This window comes from Elephantulus edwardii, unplaced genomic scaffold (genome assembly GCF_000299155.1).
Source record: "Elephantulus edwardii isolate Elephantulus edwardi_28Jun2011 unplaced genomic scaffold, EleEdw1.0 scaffold00086, whole genome shotgun sequence".
In the NCBI taxonomy this organism is placed as follows: domain Eukaryota; kingdom Metazoa; phylum Chordata; class Mammalia; order Macroscelidea; family Macroscelididae; genus Elephantulus; species Elephantulus edwardii.
Window position 1 is genome coordinate 9,117,920 of NW_006399836.1, and position 20,150 is coordinate 9,138,069.

General features: G+C 59.9%; 1 protein-coding gene across 4 annotated transcripts; it reads right to left on the minus strand.

Moving 5' to 3' along the window:
- Positions 1-591: 591 nt before the first annotated feature.
- Positions 592-19,717, minus strand: GGA1 (golgi-associated, gamma adaptin ear containing, ARF binding protein 1). 4 transcript variants are annotated; one of them, XM_006890140.1, is made up of 17 exons: positions 19,675-19,717; positions 16,359-16,443; positions 15,050-15,125; positions 13,808-13,906; positions 12,759-12,882; positions 12,335-12,435; positions 11,608-11,688; positions 8,563-8,703; positions 8,408-8,489; positions 7,440-7,547; positions 6,693-6,845; positions 3,154-3,212; positions 2,565-2,717; positions 1,804-2,005; positions 982-1,151; positions 778-888; positions 592-702 (listed from the first exon to the last, which is right to left on the minus strand). In XM_006890140.1, the coding sequence occupies exons 1-17, from the start codon at positions 19,715-19,717 to the stop codon at positions 592-594; spliced, it is 1,899 nt and encodes a 632-aa protein (XP_006890202.1). The 4 variants fall into 4 exon arrangements, with proteins under 4 accessions (XP_006890202.1, XP_006890201.1, XP_006890200.1 ...); XM_006890139.1 differs by having other exon boundaries at positions 1,804-2,009; positions 2,557-2,717; XM_006890138.1 differs by having other exon boundaries at positions 1,804-2,009; positions 2,557-2,717; positions 13,808-13,914; positions 15,007-15,125.
- Between the last annotated feature and the right edge of the window lie 433 nt (positions 19,718-20,150).

Here is a 20,150-nt window from a genome sequence, read left to right on the forward strand (position 1 = left end):
GGGGGGGGGGGGGGGGGCACAGCCCTGTAGGGGCTGACAGCAGGGCCCGGCAGGTGCAGGGACCCTCCGGACGAGCGGGGACAGGCAGGGTCCCAACTGTGACCACAGAGCCCACTTGGAAACAAAAGCAAAGAGTCAAACCACACACCAGAGAAGTGCAAACAGTTGGGGGTGCAGGCACCACCCCCACATTCACCCGGTTCCTATGGAGGAGCTGTCCTGGCTCCAGCGCAGCCCCGAGTTATGGCTGGGCCTTCCCATAAGGCAAAAGAGACGGGCTGGGCCTCCTGACAGCCCCGCTTCTCTCCCAGGACCCCAAGTCCTTCCAGGGTCGTGCAGTGCCCCCCTCTCTAGGCACCCACTGTGTGGGGTCCCCAGCAGTGCAAACCCAGGCCCAGCCTCCTGCTGGGTTTGACTCAGCAGGGGAAGGGCGGGAGGGAGGGGTCAAGTCACTTGGGGGCCACCAGGTGAGGGGAGAAGCACCAGGCCTTGGAGTAGGTGGCCATGGGGACACAGGGTGCCCAGGGCCACCACGGCCCCCAGCAGGCTGTGATGGCTGGGCCTCTGCCCCCTCCTCTCCGTGGCCCTCCCCTAGAGGCTCCCCCAGCTCTCGGGTGGGGGGAACTGGTCCACGTCCCCCATCTCGTTGTAGGTCTGGTCACCCATGGTGAAGATGAGTTTGTAGCGCAGGCGGACCTTCTCCTGAGTGGAAGGGAAGCAGAGGTCAGAGGAAGCCGAGCCCCCCGCAGAGCTGCCCCGCCATGGTGGACCCCTCACCTTCTGGGGGTTGGCGAGGAGCAGGACCTGGGTGATAGCTGTCGGGTGGACGATGGGATTGAAGGCTGGCAGCTCCGTGCCTGAGGGCGGCTGAAGCTTCACTTTCATGACCTGTGGGCGGTGGCAGGCGGGCATCGTTAGCCCTGGAGTCCCGCCCCTGACTCTGAGAGCCAGTCTAGGGAGGTGGGAGGGGGGCCCAGTCACCTTAGGGACAGCAGACTGAAAGACGATGTTGCGGATGGGCTGGGGGGCGGTGCTCAGCATGGACACCACGACCACCAGCACATCGGAGCGCCCAGGCAGCGGGTCCCGGGCGAAGTGGAAGAGCACCCGGAAGCCATGCTGGTCGTACACGGTCACGGGCAGGATGCTGCCTGGCGGGGGACAGCAGGGGAGGGGGTGGCTATGCTCAGTCCTCCTTGTATGAGGGACCCAGCTGCTAATGTCCAGCCCCAGCCCCAGAGCAGCACAGCCAGGGGCAGACTGTGCCCAGAGGTAGGTGACCAGCTGGTCTGAGGGAGGCCGGGCGCTGCTGTCAGTCACAGCCTGGGGCCTGCAGTGCTGTGTGGCTGCTGCCCAGGGTACTGGACACAGGCACAAGTGAGGGTATGACAGGTGCGGGTATGAGGCACATCCCCAGGGACCTTGGCACAGGGCTGGGCTCCTGTAAGCTCAGGTCACCTTCCTGGTAAAATGGGGATACTGCACATGTGACACCCTCAGGGCTCCGGCCCCACTACTGCTCCTGACAGGGAGAGCCCCCCCCAGGAGTGGGCCTGGACTTTAATTTAGTTGGTTTCATGATCTGGGGTCCCCCCAGAAGGTGTCTCCTGGCTCCTGCCTTCCTGGGGAAGGAGGGGCCCAAGGCCAGCCCAGGAGAAGTCCTTTCGAATTAGCTCTCGGAGGTGACAGCGGTTCTGTCGTCCCCTGGGGACTGGGGTGGGGGGAGGCCGATTCCATACAGGAAGGGCCTCCTTGGCACTCCCTACGGCGTCTGTGGGGAGGTGGGCCCCCCTGGGTACTCACTGGGTCTGATGGACTCCAGGGGGACAGTGATGTTGGCGAGCGACAGCTCAGGGGGTGTGGGCTGCTGTGGAGGCCCGGCAGGGTCGGGGGACACAGGGTGCGAGGCAGGGTGGGGGCCACTGGTAGCGCTGGAGCTGGGCGAGCTGCAGCTGCTCTTGTTCTGCAGGTCCCGGAGCGTGAGCCGGGGGGCCGGCTGCTGCTTCTCCCTGAGTGGGATGGTGCCCCACAGTCAAGAGCCCAGCAGAGGCCCTCCCTGATTGCTGGCTTGGAGCCCCCCTTGCCTGGTCTCACTGGCTTGCAGGCCCCCCTCCTGTAGAGGTGCCTCTTACCTTCTCCCCCATCCACCTCAGCCCATCTCTGCCCCTCACAGGACGTCCTGGACTCATGTTCTCATCATCATTGGCCCTCGAGTCCTTCAGTCTTTCTCCGGGGGACTGAGGGTCTCAGGGGAGGCTGTGTGAGTGGGGCACAGGTCCCCTCGTAAATTCCATGCTATCTAAGGTGGGCACTGTTCCTGTCACTGCTGTGCCCCTAGAGCTGGGTACAGGATTGGCCCCGATGAGTGCCCTGGTACACGGTAGGTGCCCTGGCCCCGGGTGGGTACCCTGGTACACGGTAGGTGCCCTGGCCCCGGGTGGGTACCCTGGTACATGGGAGGGGCCTGGGCCCTGGTGCCTGTGGATGAGCCAGCAGTGGGGTGGTAGTGGTGCAGGGGGGTCAGGAGGTCCCCAGCTCAGCTGGCCGTCCTCTCACCAGCGCACTTGCTGGGACGCGGGGGGCAGTGACTGCTGCAGGAGGATCTTGCCCAGGAGGTCCAGGTCGTCCAGCCCTCTGCTGGCCGGCACGGGGGGCTGTGTCGGGGGCTGGCTGTCCGTGCTGGGGGTCGGGGCGTGGGGCTCAGCACCGTCAGATGACTGTGGGGCACAGAGAGGATGCAGGTGGAGGGGTGTGCTGAGGCACCTGTGTCCCATGCAGGTGACATCTGGGGTGCAGTGTGGAGATAGAGGCAGCACACTGTCCGCACCCACAGTGCAGGCAGCTGGAATGGCAGATGCCCAGCAGGCCGAGGACCCTTCCCTCCTGAGGGCTACTGGGCCTGGCTGGCCTCCCGAGACCTGTCCCCTGCCATGGCAAGATGACGGGGAGCCACCATCTCCACCCACACACTGGGCTGTAGCTCCCCCAGGCGCCCAGAGATGAAGAGCAGCTGGACGGAAGGACATGCAGTCATGTGAACGCAGTGCAGCCCACCTTCCTGCACCAGCCCCGAGGCGCCCCTGCCACTGGCTCTTAGATCCCTGCAGGTTTCCCAGCTAGGACAGGGGCAGGTCAGGCTGGTTCCCCACCTACCTGGAAGCTGTTCCATCCTGCACCATCTGGGCATGAAGGGGGTGTGGGGTCGCTCAGGCCTGAGGGGTAAGGAAAAGATGGGGAAGCTGGCTGAGGCCCCCCACCTGCCCCCTGTCCTTCTTGTCCCCTCGAGGCTCGGCTCAGGGGAGAAGCCCAGACTTCCAGTGGGAACTAGGGGCCGAGTAGAAATAGAAGCAGAGCCTGGCCCAGCTTCCGCTCTTCCTGTCCGGCACTGACTTCAGCTCACCCTGCCCATGCTCACCACCTGGCAACCCACAGGTGGCATGGGGTGCTGGGGGTCCTGGAGAGCAGGGGCCAGGACCCTGCACCTTCCCTCTGAGCTGGAAGCCTGTTGAGGTCTAGGGAACAGGGCGTGGGCCCAGGCTTGCTCCAGAGCCAGTAAGTGACCATTGGCAAAGCAGTGCCTTGGCCAGCTGCATGTCCTAAGAACCCATTAACCCAGACACGTATCAGAGATGGCCAACCCAGTGCATGGTCCAACAAGAAGGGGAGGGCCCATGAACGCAGGGCTAAATGAAAGGCTGACCCAGAAGCCTGCTGTTAGCAGTGTGTGACCAGTCTGCTTTGACCACCCCAACACCCAACTGGAGTCCCCCCAAATCTGATCTAGGCGAGACCATCTATCCTGTTTCTAGCCAACAGGGAAGCGAGAGCCTGCGGAAGGGCTCGAGTGGGGGCGGGGCGCCAGCTATGGTCAGAGTTGTCTCTTCCAGAGCCATCTAGGACCAGGGACAGCCAGGTGGCATGGCCGGTGAGTGTGTGTGTGACAAAACCAACGTGCGTCTAAAAGCTCATTTATCTGACAGACTGGGGGATCCCCTGTGTCTCTGACCATCAATCGCCCTTCAAACCTGGAATAAACTCATCCCCGTGGTTTAATGCTACTACGTGATGTTGAGTCAACTACACCTCACAGTGACCCTGTGAACAGCAGCTCTGAGCCTTGTCCCATCCGCACCGTCTCTGACACATCTGACCCCGTTGCCACAGGCATTGTCAATCCATCTCATCTGGGGTCTTCCTCTCCTGCACTGTCCCTCCGCCCTTCCAAGCATGATGTCCTTCTCCAAGGACTGGTCCCTCCTGGCCATGTGTCCAAAGTATGTGAGAACGGAGTTTCAAAATCCTGGCCTCCAAGGAGTGGCCTGGTCTCATTTTCTCGAGAACACTCAGCTGTGGGCAGGCCCGTAAGGTGACCGAGAACAGCAGGAGTTACTCACACCTTCCAGTCTCAGATAAACAGCAAGTGCCCCGGGGTAAATCACAGAGAAAGGAGGCCGGGGGAACAACTGACACGGGCAGCCCAGGGCAAAGCGAGGAGGGTGTTAATGCACTATGGGAACTGTCACTAATTTTATAAAACAAAATATGGAAAAAAAAAACCAGCCCAAACAAAATATGCATGAATGGCTGCATGGAAAACCAACTGGCTTTGTAAACTTTCACTCAAACCATATTTAAAATCAAGAAAGTATGAATAATGTCAATTTCTCCAAGAAAGAAAGCAGGAGAAGGGGGGGTTCCTTGTGGGCTGGTTTGGGGTGAGGAAATGGACACTCAGGTTCAGTGACCTGCCCAAGGAAGCACAGCTGGAAAATGCCAGCGTCTGGACTTGCGCAGGACACAGCAATACTGCGGGGACTGATGAAGCCGTGTGACCTTGGGCTGGTGACCAAGACACTGTCTTGGTTCCCTCAGGTTAAACGGAGGCAGTGGCAGCACCTCGATCCGAGGGCTGAGTAATCAATCTGATCAAGGGCCCGGCACCCTCTCAGACAGGCAGGAAACAGGCCTCGAGAGGGGACGCTGTCCAGGTCACACTGCTGGGAAGTGGCAGGGCCGAGATGCAAGGCCAGGCCAGCGTGGCCAGCGAGGCAGCGTGAGGTCCCTCAGGCCAGGACTGACCAGCAAGCACCCGTGTCCATGGCAGTGGGCGCCTGTCTCCCCTCTTCGTGCCACGAGTATGACTCACCAAGCACTCTGTGGACCCGGGGTGTCCTTCCCCCCACAGCGGGGCTGCCCAAGCGTTTCTGTTCCTGTTCCTACATTTTCTTGCCTTTGAGAAGAAACTAGAAGGAAGCTAGAGGCTCAGCTGCTGAGGCAACATGGAGACAGGAAGTGCAAAGCATCCTTTCATTCACAGACCACGGTCACCCCTGGGGCACAGCCCAGCCATCCGCTCGCTGTCAGGGAGCTGCCCTGGGCCTGGCTCTGCTGGGCAAGACCAGCCCAAAACCGGTGCTCCTCTGCCAATGGGAAAGAGGGGTGCAGATGTGCTGAGCCACCCCTTAGCACTGCATGACGAGGGCAGCAGGGCAGGACTTGTGGGCAGGGCCCCAGGTACCCCGCTCTCCCACACTGCTCCCACTCCGAGCTTCCCTCTCTTCTCCCTCAGTGAAACAAAGCAGTGACTGGTTCGGGGTGTGGCTTTAGACCAGGCGTCTGGTTCAAACCCTGCTGCCTCTGTCCTCAAACCTGCTCCACAGCTCCGGACAAGCCATTCACCTCTCCAATGTCCCCCTGTACACAGGGGACAGTAACCGTTTGGACCTCGAGTGGGGAGATTTACAGCCACTGTGACAGGACACAGTAACGCAGCGTCTGCCTCAGGTCCAGAGGAAGATATCCAAATCAGATCTACGGCCTGTGGGTCAGTTCTGACTCATAAGACTTTGGGATGCACTTTCAGAAGCGCCTTTCTTCTGAGGCCTCGACAAACCGACCATCCAGTTATTACTGAAGCATGTAACTGTCTATGCCACCCAGGCACCTGCAGGCCCAGGGGGCCCCCCTTCAATGCTGGACAGACCTGTGGACCGCAGACAGAGGCCCGGACCACAGCCTTCCGCTCTGCGAGCCTGGCCCTTCCCAAGGGCTGACTGGTTCCCACGTTCTAGCTTCCAATCCTTCGTGATTCCTCTGACAGCCCTAATACCACGCGTGTTCCTAACACCGGTGCTGTGAGGAGGGGGCACTTCTGGCTGACAAGTGAGCTGGAATCTGAGCTCTGTCTGACTGGGACCCCTGGCACCTTCCCCAGGGTGGACCTGGACTCTGGAGTTCCCAGGCCTGCACAAAGTCACAGCAAATCCGGGACCCCTGGCACCTTCCCCAGGGTGGACCTGGACTCTGGAGCTCCCAGGCCTGCACAAAGTCACAGCAAATCCGGGACCCCTGGCACCTTCCCCAGGGTGAACCTGGACTCTGGAGCTCCCAGGCCTGCACGAAGCCACAGCAAATCCAGGGGGCTTGGCTTTGGCCCCTGGGAGCAAGCAGCGCCCCACTCCCTGGAGCTCCGAGGGAACTTGAACTTCTGTCTGGGCAGCCTCGACCTCAGACTTCAATATGGTCGGGGGATCCCTGTCTGCTCTCAGCTGCAGAGCTGGGGTGTGGCTACTGTATCAAACCAGGTTCCCAGTGGCGGGGCTGTCCCCTCCCCACCCCAGCCCTACAGCGCAGGCAGGACACGAGGGGGTGCTCTACGAGCTGCCTGGGGTCCAGGCCTGCGCCTCTCTCACCCAGAGACATGAGCTCGTCGTCCAGCAGGGAAACCGAGGCACTGGGCTGCTCGGGGCTGGTCTGCTGGTCAGGGTGGGCAGGCACAGCGGGGGCGGTGGTGCCAGCGGCGGGGAGATCCAGGCCGGAGAGATCCAACAGGGCCGAGTTGCTCCCTGGCATGGAAGAGGCAAGTCAGGCAGGTCAGGCCTTGGGAGTCCCCGACATGCCTGGTGTCCCTGCCCCCCCCCCCCGACCCCCATAATGTATCCCTGACTCCAGCCTGGGCCACACCAGCCTTGTCCCCAAGTCTGCTCACCAGCCCCTTTCTTCATGAATAGTGGCGTCCCTTCTGTCCCGAATGTCCTCCCTCCTCTCGTCTCTACTGGCAACCTGCCCTCCATCCTTTAAAGCCCTGCTTTATCCTTTATATTTCCATCTGCACACCCTCTACCCCATTTCCTATCCTGGGCCCATTCTGTGGTCCCAGAGCCTGCATTCAGCCTGAGGGGAGCCCTCCCCACCTTCAGATAACTAAGCCAAGTCTGGGGGCTCCATCGCTGCACAGCCCCTGTCGGACTTGACCAGGCTTCTGGCCTTCCAAGCTCTCCCCTCTCGGCTGTGGGCGTGGCAGAGACGCTCCCCAGCTCCCCTGCTGGGTCCTTTCCCATCTTAAGAGGCCAGGGTCGCCCTGCAGTGGTGGGCATCTCCCTGCACTCAGCAGCCCCTGTGGACTGGGGGCCCATTCCGGGGCTCCTGCCACCCCTCACCAGGGATGGGGCCGGCAGCGGTGTCACCGTTGACCTCTTCGCCCTGCACCAGCTGCTTATACAGGTTGATGACTCGTGTGAGGTTGTCGTTGGCCTGCAGGATCTCGGCTGGAACACAAGAGAGAGGCGGTGGGCTGAGGGCTGTGCAGCCTCGGGGTGGGCACGGGCAGCACCGTCCCAAACTGAATGGGAGGGGAGGGCAAGGCCCCCATCTCATCCATGCAGGGTCTGCCCCGTGGGCCTCCTGTCTCCTCTCCTTGCTCACTCTGCCCTGCCAGGTAATGCATCTGGTTTACTGTCTGCTCTTGTTAGACCAGAAGCTCCATGAAGATAGGACTTTGTCCGCTTTGAACGGCTAGAACGCTGCCTGTCACAAGCCAGCCCCTTGTCCTGTCAGCCCTGCGGGAGCAGAGGGGCAGCTCAGGGTAGGCGCCTTGTGGGCAGAGGGCAGGTGCTGGCACATCGGCTGCTGGTTCATTCTGCAGGAGAGGGCCAAATGGCACCCAGGTGGTGGTGCTGGCTGTCAAGGTCAGGGGAGGATGAGACCTCAGAACAGGCTGTGACCGGCAGCTCCTCAGGCCTGTGCGGTCCACCCAGCTTTCCAGCTCCTCCTTACTGGGGACCACCTGCCCCGTACTGCTCTGTGACCCAGGCAAGCCGTGAGGGTGAGGCCCCTCCAGAGGATGGTGGTGTGGGCACTAAGGAGAACCTGGGAGGGGCCTGGCCTGCAGTGGGACAGAGACCGTGGCAGTGGGCACTTTGCTTCCTCCCTCTCCCAGTGGAGCCCAGCAGGGAGAGCACTGGAGAAGGGGGCCCTCTGGTGGTGGCTCCTTCCAACTGTGGCTACTTGGGAGATTGGGATGGAGGGGACTCCGGGCCTGGGGACCTGCTCCCAGTGCCTGGGAGACTGGGGGACAGCGAGGACAGTGGGCTTGGGGACCTGGCTCCAGTGCCTGTCCCGGGCTCACCTAAGGCCTCGTCATTGTCTTCCGTGTCACTGGCCAGTCTGAAGAGCGTGGGCCGCATCCGCTCGCAGCGCTGGTACAGCTCCTGAGAGCAGAAGGTGGAGGGTCAGGGCCGTGGGGGGCAAACGGTGGGCTGAGTGGGGAGGACGCAGGCCCACCTTCATGAGGTCCTCGCCGCTGCCCGAGGCTGGGCCGCCCTGGCCGTGGTTCATCACCATCTCTGTCAACAGCTTCACGTTGTTATTCACCTCCTCGATGGCGTTCACCCGCTTCGAGATCTTCTCCATCCGCTTCTGGTCCTGGGAGGGGTCGGCAGAGGGACGCTGAGCCAGGCTTGCCCACGTGGCTCTGGAGAGCACACAGCCGGCGGCAGGCGGAGGGCTGGCTGTGTGAGGCGAGACTTGGGGTGCTCGTCACCTAGCACAGGGCACTCTCAACTATGAGGCCGTGGCCTCCTCCCCTCCGGCCAAAGCCCCCTGTGCCCTGCAGAGCCCAGGCCGTTCTGAGAACCAGGGCCTAGAATGTGGTTATGATGACTCCTGCCCTCCTGGTGCCTATTAGGAGAAAAGATTCCCAGACTTGAGAAAAAAGGACCCCGGTGATGACTCCACACAACCCCCAGTGTCCAACGATGCCTGTCAAGATGGGCGCCCCAGCCTCTCCCAGTGCCCCCTGAGCACGTGGCCAGCTCTCCTCCGCCCCAGGACTGTGGGAATCCCTTGCTGAATGAAAGGTGGGCTTGTGCTGACCAGAACAGGTGCCGTCGCTGAAAGGGGCCGCCTGGATTTCTCTCAGCAGACGACCCAGGATCGCTGCCATCCCGGTGGGCACATCATCCCTCGGCTCCAGGAGCCGCTTCACCTGCTTGCCCAACATCAGCTCACCACGCGGTGAGGACGAGGAGCGGGTAGCCCCTGCCTGACTCCCCGCCCCTCCACAGCACTTCAGGAAGCTTCTGGTGGCCGTGTCCAGTCACCCACATGCAGAGAGCCCCGGCCCTGCGGGGGCTGGAGCGGGAAGCTGGCCTCGGGCTGCGGGCTGCGGCCCGTGCAGGACTGCGTTGGCCTGCTCCTTCCCTGTTAACCGTGAGCCTGGAAGCTCTGTCTTTCCCCCTCTGTGCTGTCACTGCTCATCTGCTGGCCTTTACAGTCTGGAAACTGACGGTGACTTACTGTCATCAGCCAGACAGGGTGTGGGCATGTGCCTACACGCCGGGTCCACGTGTACGCTCACAAACGAAGAAGCATCCTCCTGAGGTCTGTCTCTTGTTTTTTGGGTTTTTTTTAAACTTTAACAGAACATTAACTACATAATTTTCCACTCAACGTCCCAAAGTCGCATTTAATGGTGGTTAGATTGGTTCTTCCACTAAAGGCTCCCATGGTTTCTACTATACTGTTTTTCTTGTCAAAACTTAATTTTCAGCCTGAAAGATGACTTCTTCCATTTGTGCCCCCTGAAGTTCCTTTTCTAATTATTATTATTATTGTTGTTTTTCTACCAACGGATAGTCAATTTATTAAAATAGTTGATTTCGGCATCTGCAATGGTGACTTCAACCTCTCCTCCGGGCTCAGTGCTGATGGAGGTGATCTGCTTGACAATCTCGGAAGGGCGGTGCAAGTCAATGAGTCGCTTGGGGATCCTCATCTGGAAACGGTCCCAGGCCTTGGAACCTTCCCCACGAGGAGTCTTCCTTGTGGTGATTCTCAGAGTCTTGGGAGGCATCCTGACCGGTCCCTTCACCTTCAGGTTCTTCTCCTTTGCACCTCTGATCAAGTCGGGGCACACCTTCTGCAGGGATTTTACGTTGCGGCTGGTTAGGGTCATCCTAATCGGTGAATGGCCACCTCTGGTTTCACGGGCATCTTTCCGGTGTCCCTAAAGGCCATGGCTACAGCGCGGCTTCCTGACCGCCTTATTCCCCGGGAGAGCGAACAGCGGTGAGTCAGGAGTGGGAGCCAGTGAACAACGCACGCCTGCAAGAGCGACCACGTCTTCCAATTTTTTAACATCTGGTTGCGCTTTAACCATGTTCAGCTTTGCATCTGCAATCTCCTCTGTGAATGAGGCATATTTAGGGATTTGCTCGAGAACATCAAGGATCCTTGTGTACAATATTCTTAGTCTCTCGTGTGGACCATCACATACAGCCAATTCCACAAGACTGGTGGTCTTCATCGACAGCCCTGCTGTGACAGCTCCATGGTGCGCGGGCTTCTCTCTGCTGTCTTGTTCTATAAACGTATGTGTGTGTGTGTGTGTCTCTGCGTACAGACATGCTTCTCCCTTCTCTGTCTTGTTCTATAAACGCATGTGTGTGTGTCTGCGCACAGACATGCTTCTTGTTGGCTGCCCCCGAGTGGGTTTAGAGCACAGGACCTCCTGTGTCACAGGACGACAGGTGCCCACACTGGGCCCGCACAGTCGCTGCTGTGGAAGTCAGGAGAGGTATGCGCTGGGTGAGTTCTTCTCCAAGGGTCCTCCTGTTTTCCTGTCACCCTGCAGTTTACCAAACACGATGTTCTTCTCCAGACACTGGTCCCTCCTGATGACATGTCTGGAGAACATGAGCTGGAGCGTTGGCACTCTCACTTCTAAGGTGCGTCCTGGCTGTATTTCTTCCAAGATAGATTTGTTTTGCATCTGGCAGACCCTAATATAGCCAGCTGTCTTTGCCAACATTCAGTGCATTTAAGGCCTAATTTATTAAGAGCTTTCTCTGCACAGCAAACAGCTTGCGGCAGGTCCGCCGAGCCTGCCATTGGTGGTTCTCTGGAGACCAAAGTGTTAAAGCCAGCCAGTGTCCAGATGCGGCGGTGTGATCCCAGTGAATGGCGGCTCCGGAGCCGGCAGGGAAGTGGGCAAGTGGGAGCCACACTCACGGAGAGGTGGGGTCTCTCCAGCCCAGGGGCCCTGTCATTAGCCTCTTTGGGGCTGCTGTACAGGATGCAGGGCCAGCTTTACATAACCAGTGGTCAGCCTCCCAGAAGCCCACTGGGGCAGGAGCTATGACTACTGAGGAAGCCCTCCCTCCACACACTGGTCCTGGCACTACCTGCTGTGATGCCTCGGTCACTTAGCTCCTTAACCCCGTGGCATCCCAGAGCCGGGTCACCTCAGGGTTCCTTGGACCACCTCCCCGGCTTGGTGGCCCAGCTATGTCCACCCGCTGCCTCCCGGGGTCCTGGCCCCGCCCTCACCTCCTGCACCATCTCCTTGATGAGCTTGTTGGCCGCTCGGAGGTCCTCGGGGTGTGAGCTCTTGAGCAGACGGGCAAGCATCTGTGGAGACAGCGGATGAACTGTGAGGGCCGCGCCGTGTCGGGGTGATGGCCCCGGCTCCCCATTTCCTGACTGTGGGACTCGAACAGTTAGTTCTCTGTGAAAAGGTGAGAATTTACTGGAGTTGAAGGACTGACCATAAGGAAAATGGAAACACGGTACACAAAGTGCGCCCGCGATGCCTGGAGGAATGAGTCTGTCAGAAATGAGGTCACTACATAGCGAAGAGCCCTTGGGGAAGGACAGATAAGAAATTTAATAGCAGTTCTCCTGGGGCCTGGGGCTGGGGAGGAGTGCGGACTTCTTTCCTTTTGTGGTGTTTACAGCCTACTTGTTAGCACAGGCTTTTTAACAAAACACAGATATAATTGAAGGGACATAGTTGAAGGGGACAGACCAAGATGTGACGTTGTATAAACTCTGGTCAACCCACGAAAACCCTCACACTGACACCAGGGGGTATGGAGAGAATGCAGCCTGGTGCTAGGCACGTAGTAAGTGCCCAGTAAACAGCACAGCCTGCTGCCACTGCCATGCCCGTGCCCAGCACCAGCCTCTGCCTGGAGGGCTGAGGCCAGGGCAGCCAGGTACCAGGACCAGAGCCCCGGACTCCGGCCCCAACATTCCTTCTTCCTCCCCGTCTCACCTTGGATTTCTCCTCATCTTCAAAGATCACGTTCTTGGGCCGTGGAGGAGGAAGGGGGATGATGGCATCATCTGGAAGCTTGGGGTCGGACTTGACAATCCCTGAGGAGACGGAGGGTGGGGGTGAAGGACAGCTGTCACCAGGGCCCAGAGCCGGGTGGGATGGGAATGGTCATGGAGGAGCAGGGGGCAGGTGGGAGGCTGGCTCTCAACACTGGTGGGCCCGGGGTCAAATCGCTGTGCGGGAGATGGTTTGGGCACACATTACTCTCCGAGGAGAAGCTCTATCCACACCCCCCTCCCCTCCACTCACACCAAACTTGGCCAGAGCCTGACAAGGCCCCACTGGTGCTAAGGTCCCCTGGAGGAGGGTCAATCCCCAAACTTGCTGGCCCAGAGGCCCCTGGCCACGGCCGCGGCCTCACCCTGCTTTTTCAGCATCTGGTAGGCCTCTGCGATCTTTGCCTCCTCGGGGAGGCCAACTGTCCAGCTGTAGAGAAGCTCCAGGATCTTGTTCTTCACCTTCTCCGACGTCCGAGAGCCCAGATACTGCAGGGAGGGAGGGCCAGGGAGGTCTGTGACGTGACCCGTCCCGACTCACTTCAGCCCTGACCCAGCCGAGCCTGCCTGCCTTACTGGAAGGGTCCCTCAGATGCCCTCTGGCCTATTGCCCCCTATGTCCCCCTGTCACCAGCCTAGGGGACACTGTGCTCATTTACTTCTCAGCCCTGCTACTTGCACGCTGGTCAGCCCAGCATCTCAGCTCCTCATTCCTCAGATGGGAACATGGGCAGCAGCTGGATGAGGGTGCAGGGGGCTGACCTGCTGAGGGCACGGAAAGCAGCTCAGGTCACATCTGGTCACTGTGAGGAGTCGGCCTACAGTCACGCAGCGTGACCATGACCTTGGAGTCCAAGGCTTTGAGGCTGATCACTGGAGGGGCAGGCATAGATGTGCTCAGCCCTGAGCCCTGGAGGCCCAGCCACAAAGCCAGCCGGAGCAAAGAGCTCTCACCAGAGTTCTCCCCTCAGAGTAGGGGCCAGTGGCTCCTGGAGATAGAAGGCAAGTGGCCATATGGACAGACCTCTCTGGTCAAAGGCCAGAGCCACTCACAGCAGGTATGTCTGTCTATCTGCTTCTTCACTGAGGTCTGGGGGCTGGGCAGCCAAGGACACAGGAGGCCTGTCCCGTGTAGGGGAGCAGGGAGATCCCTCTGCCCGCGGGGCTGCTCTCAGCACTGGTGGCCTGGCCTGCTGCTGTGGACAGCCCTCTGAATGCTAATTAGCTCCTCAGAGATTGCATCAGCCAGCCTGGGGTGCTCTTCTAAAGACCCCTCACCTGTGTCAGCCTCAGCTGTGTGAGGGGGCTGTGAGGAGGGACGGGGCCTTGCCTGGGCTGAGCCCCCCACCACGAGGTGGTCGGATGCCCTAAGATGCACTTGGCTGGGCGGCGGGAGGCCGCGGGGCGTGCTCACCTTGGGCGACACGACCTTGATGAGCTCGTTGAGGAAGCGGAACTTGCCCACCTCGTCGTGGAACCTCTTGCCACAGTTCTTCATGCATGTTTCCAGCACCTGGGGCGGGAGAGGGTGTGAGGGGTGCCGGGGAGCAGAGGACGCGCCCTCCCACCTCTGCTGGGGCCTGGGGGAGCAGAGGACTCCTGAGACAAGGGGATTCGGAGTCCACAGAGGCCCCTGGGATGGGTCTCCTCCCGGGGTGGGGGTGGGGGGTCGCTGGCCACAGAGCAGGGCCCTCTACAGCCTGGGTGATATTGGAGTTCCACATAGAAGTTATGTTCTTTTTAAAAAAAATTTTTATTTTATTTTATTTTATTTTATTTTATTATTTTTTGTGTGTACCGTCAAATCAGATCTGACTGGTACAGGAGGAGATTGTTCCTCCTTTTCCAGCAGAGCATCTGGTGGATTTGAACCACGCACCTTTGGGATTACAATGCAGCTTCTTGCCACTAGGCCACCAGAGCTCGCCAAATTATATTCCTTTTTCTTTTCTTTTCTTCTTTTTAGAAGAAAACGAAGTAGGCACCATCTACCTGGGCTTTCTCCTAAGCTCTATGTGTGCTCTCAGGAGTGATGTGCATTTGAAGAGAAAAAAAATGAATGTGTTAAAATGAACATGTATTACCAGAGCACGTGTGTGTGTGTGTGTGCATAGACACATACAGATGCACGCGCGCGTGCACACACGTGCATGCATGCACCTGCCATTCAGCCTGTGTTCACGTGTGGCCCAGGCCCCGGGGCCCCCACATCTGCCTCTCTCTACTCTTCTGCTCTCAGCACAGCCCCCAGGGAAGGCCAGTGCGCTCAGCCTTGGAGGTTCCCACTGGGCTGGGCGGGGTCCTGGGGAGCTGGACAAGTATACGGTGTCCAGGCCACAACCAAGATGACAGGAAGGGTGGGTGGGGGTGGGAGGGTCCCTGCACATGTCATGAGCCTCCTGTGATCACGTGCACAGCTGGAGTGAGGGGATCCCCCTGGGATTCACTCCAGCAGACCTGACTGCACAGGGTCTGGGCTGAGGGGCAGCAGACCCTCTTGCTGTGAGTGGACCCTCTGGGAGCTGAGCCAGAGCCCTGCTCTGAGGCGACTCCCTTAGGCTCTGAGGAAGAGCCTGGTGGGACCTGCGCCAGGCTGGGCTTCCTCCAGGTGCCAGTCACATGGTCTAGGACTCTGCATGGGTCCCCTTCTCCTCACCGTCAGGGCCTGGACGGCCTCCCACTCCTGTGGAGACTGGATCTTATGAGCCAACAGCCGGGTAGCAAGTGGAGGCCTGTGAGGGGAGGAATGAGAAGGCAGAGTCGTGACGGGGCCTGGGGCTTCGTAACGGCAGCAGCACCCAGTGTCCCAGGGCAGAGGCACAACCCCTGGATTTCAGTCCCATGGGTTTTTCCAGGGCAGACGCAAAGGCCCAGCTCTGCCTCCAGATCAGATGGGGCAAAGATCTTAACAAAGAGCATGACAGGGCAGGCCCGGGCACAGAGGACCTTCAAAAGGCTTGAGTGCGGCGCCTTGGCCAGCTTTACTAAGAACCGGAACGCATCACGCTGAGCAAAGAATCCCAGAAGCTGGACTGGGTGACGAGGAACGTGGCATCAGGACTGAAAGAGGACGTGCTAACAACCCACTATATGCAGATGACAGTCCTTTCCTGAAAGTGAAGTGGGCTTGAAAAACTGCCGAAGATCAAAGACTCCAGCTTTCAGTAAGGATTAACCCTCAAAAAATGAAAACCGAAAACCTCACAACTGGACCAATTAGCAACATCAAGATTGAGGGAAGAAAGGCTGGAAAGCCGGCAAGTATTTCATTTAGGAGCCAATCAACAGCCATGGAAGCAGCACTCAAGAAATGAAATGACCTAGTGTGTTTGAAAGATCAAAGACTACAGACTTCAATAAGGACTGCACCTCAACACCACGAGGACAAAATCCTCACCACTAGACGAGGAGGCACATGACGACAGGTGGAGAAAAGGTGGTTAATGATCAATGCTCTGATCTTCTTTGTATCTGCAATCCACACCCGTGGCACGAGCAGTCAGGAGATCAGGCGAGCAAGCATGTGGAGTTACGTGCCTGAACTTCACGCAAATGCAAGGACATCTGGGGAGCCCACGAACAGTGCGGGCGTCCTGACTGCCCCGTGCAGATGCTGGCCCAAGTCCTGGCTCTGACACACTGGTTTCTTCCTCAGCACAGGCCAGTGAGGGGCTCTCTCCCCTGGCGGGGGGTCAGGCAGGCAGACCTCGGCCTGGTCACATTTGGTGAGGACACTTTCTCTCTGGGGGACCTCAGGCCAAAGTGCTGAGCCCCTGCACTTCAGTTTCTCATCAATGGGTCCAGCAAGGCCCGCCATGGGGTGTGACACAATTGGGGTGCTCACTGCAGTACTGTTTATCGTGAGCACGTCAAGAACAGAACCCGGGCCTCGGTCTCCCATGTCCTGTGCCTGAGGCGAGGGCTGCTGTGGGCATATTGCTTTCGGCTGAAAGGGAGCTGCCTACCCCTCAAAGTCCTCGTTGAGCTGCTCGCAGAAGCCGTTGATGCTGGCCCAGTTCAGCTCCTTGTTCAGAGGGTTTGTCGCTCTGTCTGTGGGAAAGAGAGGGTCAGTGTGCTGGAGACAGGACCCCAGCCGTCCCTGCTCACCTACCATGGTCACCGCAGGGGTTGGTCCACAGGGGACGTGACTGCCGATGGGAATGGCCTCCCCAGGCTTCCTGCTGCAAAGCCTGAGAAGTGGGCTCTGACTATCACTGGGGTGTTGTCTGGCTCCCCCCAGAGCTCACCAAAGGCCCTTCTTTTTGAGGCTATGTCTGGGCGTCCTTCCTCTACTCTCCTTCACCCCCCTGTAGCCATAACCTCCCCTCATGCCCCGATTCCACTCCTGCAAACTACTCCACCTTTCTCATGAATTTACGCTCAGGGCAGATCGGAGGGATGAAGAGCCACCGTCCTGCCCTCTGGGAGCAGAGAGGCTCGGAAGTAGGCCAAGGGGAACCAGGCGCTCAACACAGTGGCAGGAGATACAAAGGAGTGGAGGAAGCAGAGGGGGCTCAGTGCAGCTGGAGTGTGGGGGCCTGGGGCTTCCTGAAAAAGGTGCCCTTAAGTAGGGCTGGGTGAGGAGGGAACACGTGGGGTGGCTGGGCCACTGCGGGCCCTGGCAAGCCATGTGGATATCATCAGCCTGCTTGTGACCAAAAAGCCCACCCCCTCCAGGCAGCCTCCCTGTGCCCTTGTTCCTGGCTGGCTGGCAGTGTGGGGTCACCTCAACCCAGTTTCTCCAGACCTGTCCATTGCTGTGGGGTGAGCCTATCACAGGTGAGGGGCAGCTGCTGACAGCTGGGCTGAGGCTCTGAGCCCAGGAAGGAGACAGGACAGGAGGGCCTCCAGGACAGAGACGGTAACAAGACCAGGTCAACATCTTCCCCAAACCTGTCTCCCCAGTTATACAACTGGAGTGCATGAGGGGTGGCCTGGCAGGGCTGTGGGGCAGCCCACCTCCCGCTTCACCTCTCCTGTGCACTTGTGCCCACGCCTGAGCACTGGGCCAGCAGGAGAACAGGGCCCAGGAGATAGGGTGCAGTAGGGTGTGTGGACAGGAGTCGGGCGCCCAGCAGTGGCGCTCGCCGACCTCCGCACAAGGCAGCCATTCACTCAGTTCAAATGTATCCCACAGCAGTGACCAGGACAAAACCTCTGCCCTCCTGGCCCTCAGAGCCAGTGAGAAAATACTGGAGACACAGACTAACAAACTCGGAATATAGGAGGAGGAGCAGGGGGGAGGCCCAGCAAGGGCCGGCAGGGCCGCTCTCCAGGAAGGTGCAGGCCAGCTGAGCAGAGCTGAAGGAAGCGCTCACGCTGGGGACTCTACAGGGACAGGAGGTCCCATCCGACTACCCTCAAGCCATGAGGAACAAGGCCCCCTGAGCGAGGGTGGACAGAGCACTTTCAACCCCGAGCCAACACCCCTTGCCCATCGAGCTAAGCCTGAATCCACCAGCTCATCTGCTCCTGTGTGATTTACAGCCTCTGAAAGCCCCCTGGGGGGTCGGATAAGTCAGTTCTGACTGGACAGCCATGAGAGAGATAACCTTGCTGGGCCTCCCAACACGGTCAGGCTGGGGAGGCAGGGCTGGAGGGAGAAGGAAGAGAGATGGGAGCTGGATACTGCCCACTTGTCCCCAACTGGGGGACCCTAAAAGAGGAAGTCCGAGAAAGTGTCAAAGGCATGTGAGTGACATGAGGGCTCGGGAGTCAGAAGGTGGCGAGGGGGAAGCCCAGGCCCCACTGGGCTCTCTCATCTGCATCTGGCTCTGAGCTAGGGCCCCTGAGTCCAAGCAGATCCGGGCCTTCTCTGGCTCCCCCACTCTCTTCCCTCCACCTGGTGAGCATCCCCAGGAGGCAGCAGAGGGAGCAGCCTGGGAGGGAGGAGGGCCAATCATTTTGTAACAGGGCATGGCTGCACTCTGTCATTCCTCAGCAGTGACACTCACCAATCACCCCACCAGCGGCCGCCCTTCACCTCCAGTCCTCAGGAGTGCAGCGTTTCCAATTTTGCTAGCCTCTTTCTGACCCGGCCCAGCGCTTGTCAGATCAGGAGGCCCTGGCTGCCTGCTGCTTCCAGAAAACCTGCCCCGTCGTTAGCCTGAGCTGTCCTGTGTCATCCCAAGCTCCAGTCCTGCAGCCTGTCTGGGATCAGCTGTCCGGACCCCCATCCCTCCCCCTCTTGCCAAGCTGCCTGGAGACTCGGACACTTGAGGCACTCTGGAACATTCCCCATGGCTGCGGAGTGCCTCCTGCCCTGCCCCCTTTCCCCCCTCCACTGGCCAGACTGCCTCCTTAGAGACCTGTGGTTCTGGGGCCAACCCCAGGCTTCACCTCTGGCTTAAGGGGGATTGGCCACGCTCCCAAACCACCCTGGATCCATGGAGCGGAGCAGAAGCCTGGATGAGGGGGCTTCCCCTAGACTGATCTGCGGGCCCAAAGGGACGCACAAACTTGAGAACATGCTCACACCAGCCCAAGGAGAGGCCAGCCAGCTGTTCTTAGGGGCAGAGTTTAGGAGTGGTTTGAGGGATGTGAGGATCAAGCATACAGAGGAGGTGGGGGGACAGGCAGCTCACGTGGAGAGTGTGGGGGACATAAAGAAACAAGGGCGCAGGGCCTCTGGAGGAACCAGGGCAAAAAGTGGGGAAGGAGCCTCGTGGGGCAGAGCCCGAGGGGCTGAGCTGGAAGGCAGTGATCGGGACCCTGGGGCTGCTCCGGCCGTCTGAGCCAGGACCTTCCCAAGCCTGCAGGGTCTGGGGGTGAATCCTTAAGGCCGGAGCCTGGAGGACTCAGCCAGGACCGAGAGTCCTCTGAGCCCAGGCTGGGCATCGGGCACAGCGAAGGGGAGCTGCAGACTCGGGCGCAGGGGGAGGAAGTCATGCCACGCAGGGCCGGGGTGGATTCGGGCCAGGAGCTGCCTCCCTCCCGGGCCGCCCCCCGGTGCCGAGGTCTGAGCCCCCAGAGGGTGCAGGGGGCTCCTCGGACGCGGGGGTCGGGGTGACAGGTAGGTGCAGACTGGATGGCATGCAGCTAACTGACTTCCCGGGGGGTTGCGGCCAAAGGACAGATGGGGGTGGGCGGAGCCCCCAAGGCCGGTTGAAAGGGGTCTTCATTCTTCCCGGGTTCAAGGGGTAGATTCGGGCCACTGCCCCTCCGGGCCGGGGGCGGGGCGTGAGGAGGGGGCGCCCCGTACCCCGCCCCCGCCGGGAAGGAGCCCGCCTAGTGCCCCCGGTTCCGGTTCCGGTCCGGCCCGCGCCCCTCCCGGACACTCACTGATTCGCGCCTCCAGAGTCTCCGGCTCCATCTCTGGCTCCATCCTCCCCGGGCCCCCAGCCTCGGCACCGCCCCCCGCCCCCCGCAACTCTCGCGGGACCTTCTCGTCCCTGTCCTCCGTCGATTAAAGGGGCAACGTCCGGCCTGACGCGGGCGAGCGGCGCGCTGGTTGGCGCGGCACCATAGAGACGCACACGAGCGCGCCCAGAGCGTCACCACAGCTAGCTCCTCCCCCAAGTGGTCTCCGGAGGCCGCCGGTGCCCGCCTTCCCGCTCACCGCGCTCAGACGGGAGAGGAAGCGGAGAGACAGGGGCCTGAGGGCAGCACTATGGAAACCCCATGGGACGCTCCAACTCGTTCTGCGTCACGGAGACTCCGGTGACAGCTTCCGGAAGGACGTTCGGAGGCCATTCTTTTTTTTTTTTTTTTTTTTTAAGGCTCTGAGGTCACTTCCGCTTAGTTGCGCAAGTGGGCGA

Excerpts from the sequence above, each read along its gene's own strand:
- GGA1 (XM_006890138.1), bottom strand. The coding sequence starts at position 19,717 with ATGGAGCCAGAGATGGAGCCGGAGACTCTGGAGGCGCGAATCA. Across the intron at positions 15,126-16,358 it reads CTCAACGAGGACTTTGAGGG|GCCTCCACTTGCTACCCGGC; the intron begins GTAGGCAGCTCC and ends CTCCCCTCACAG. Across the intron at positions 2,010-2,556 it reads GCGTCCCAGCAAGTGCGCTG|GGAGAAGCAGCAGCCGGCCC; the intron begins GTGAGAGGACGG and ends CATCCCACTCAG.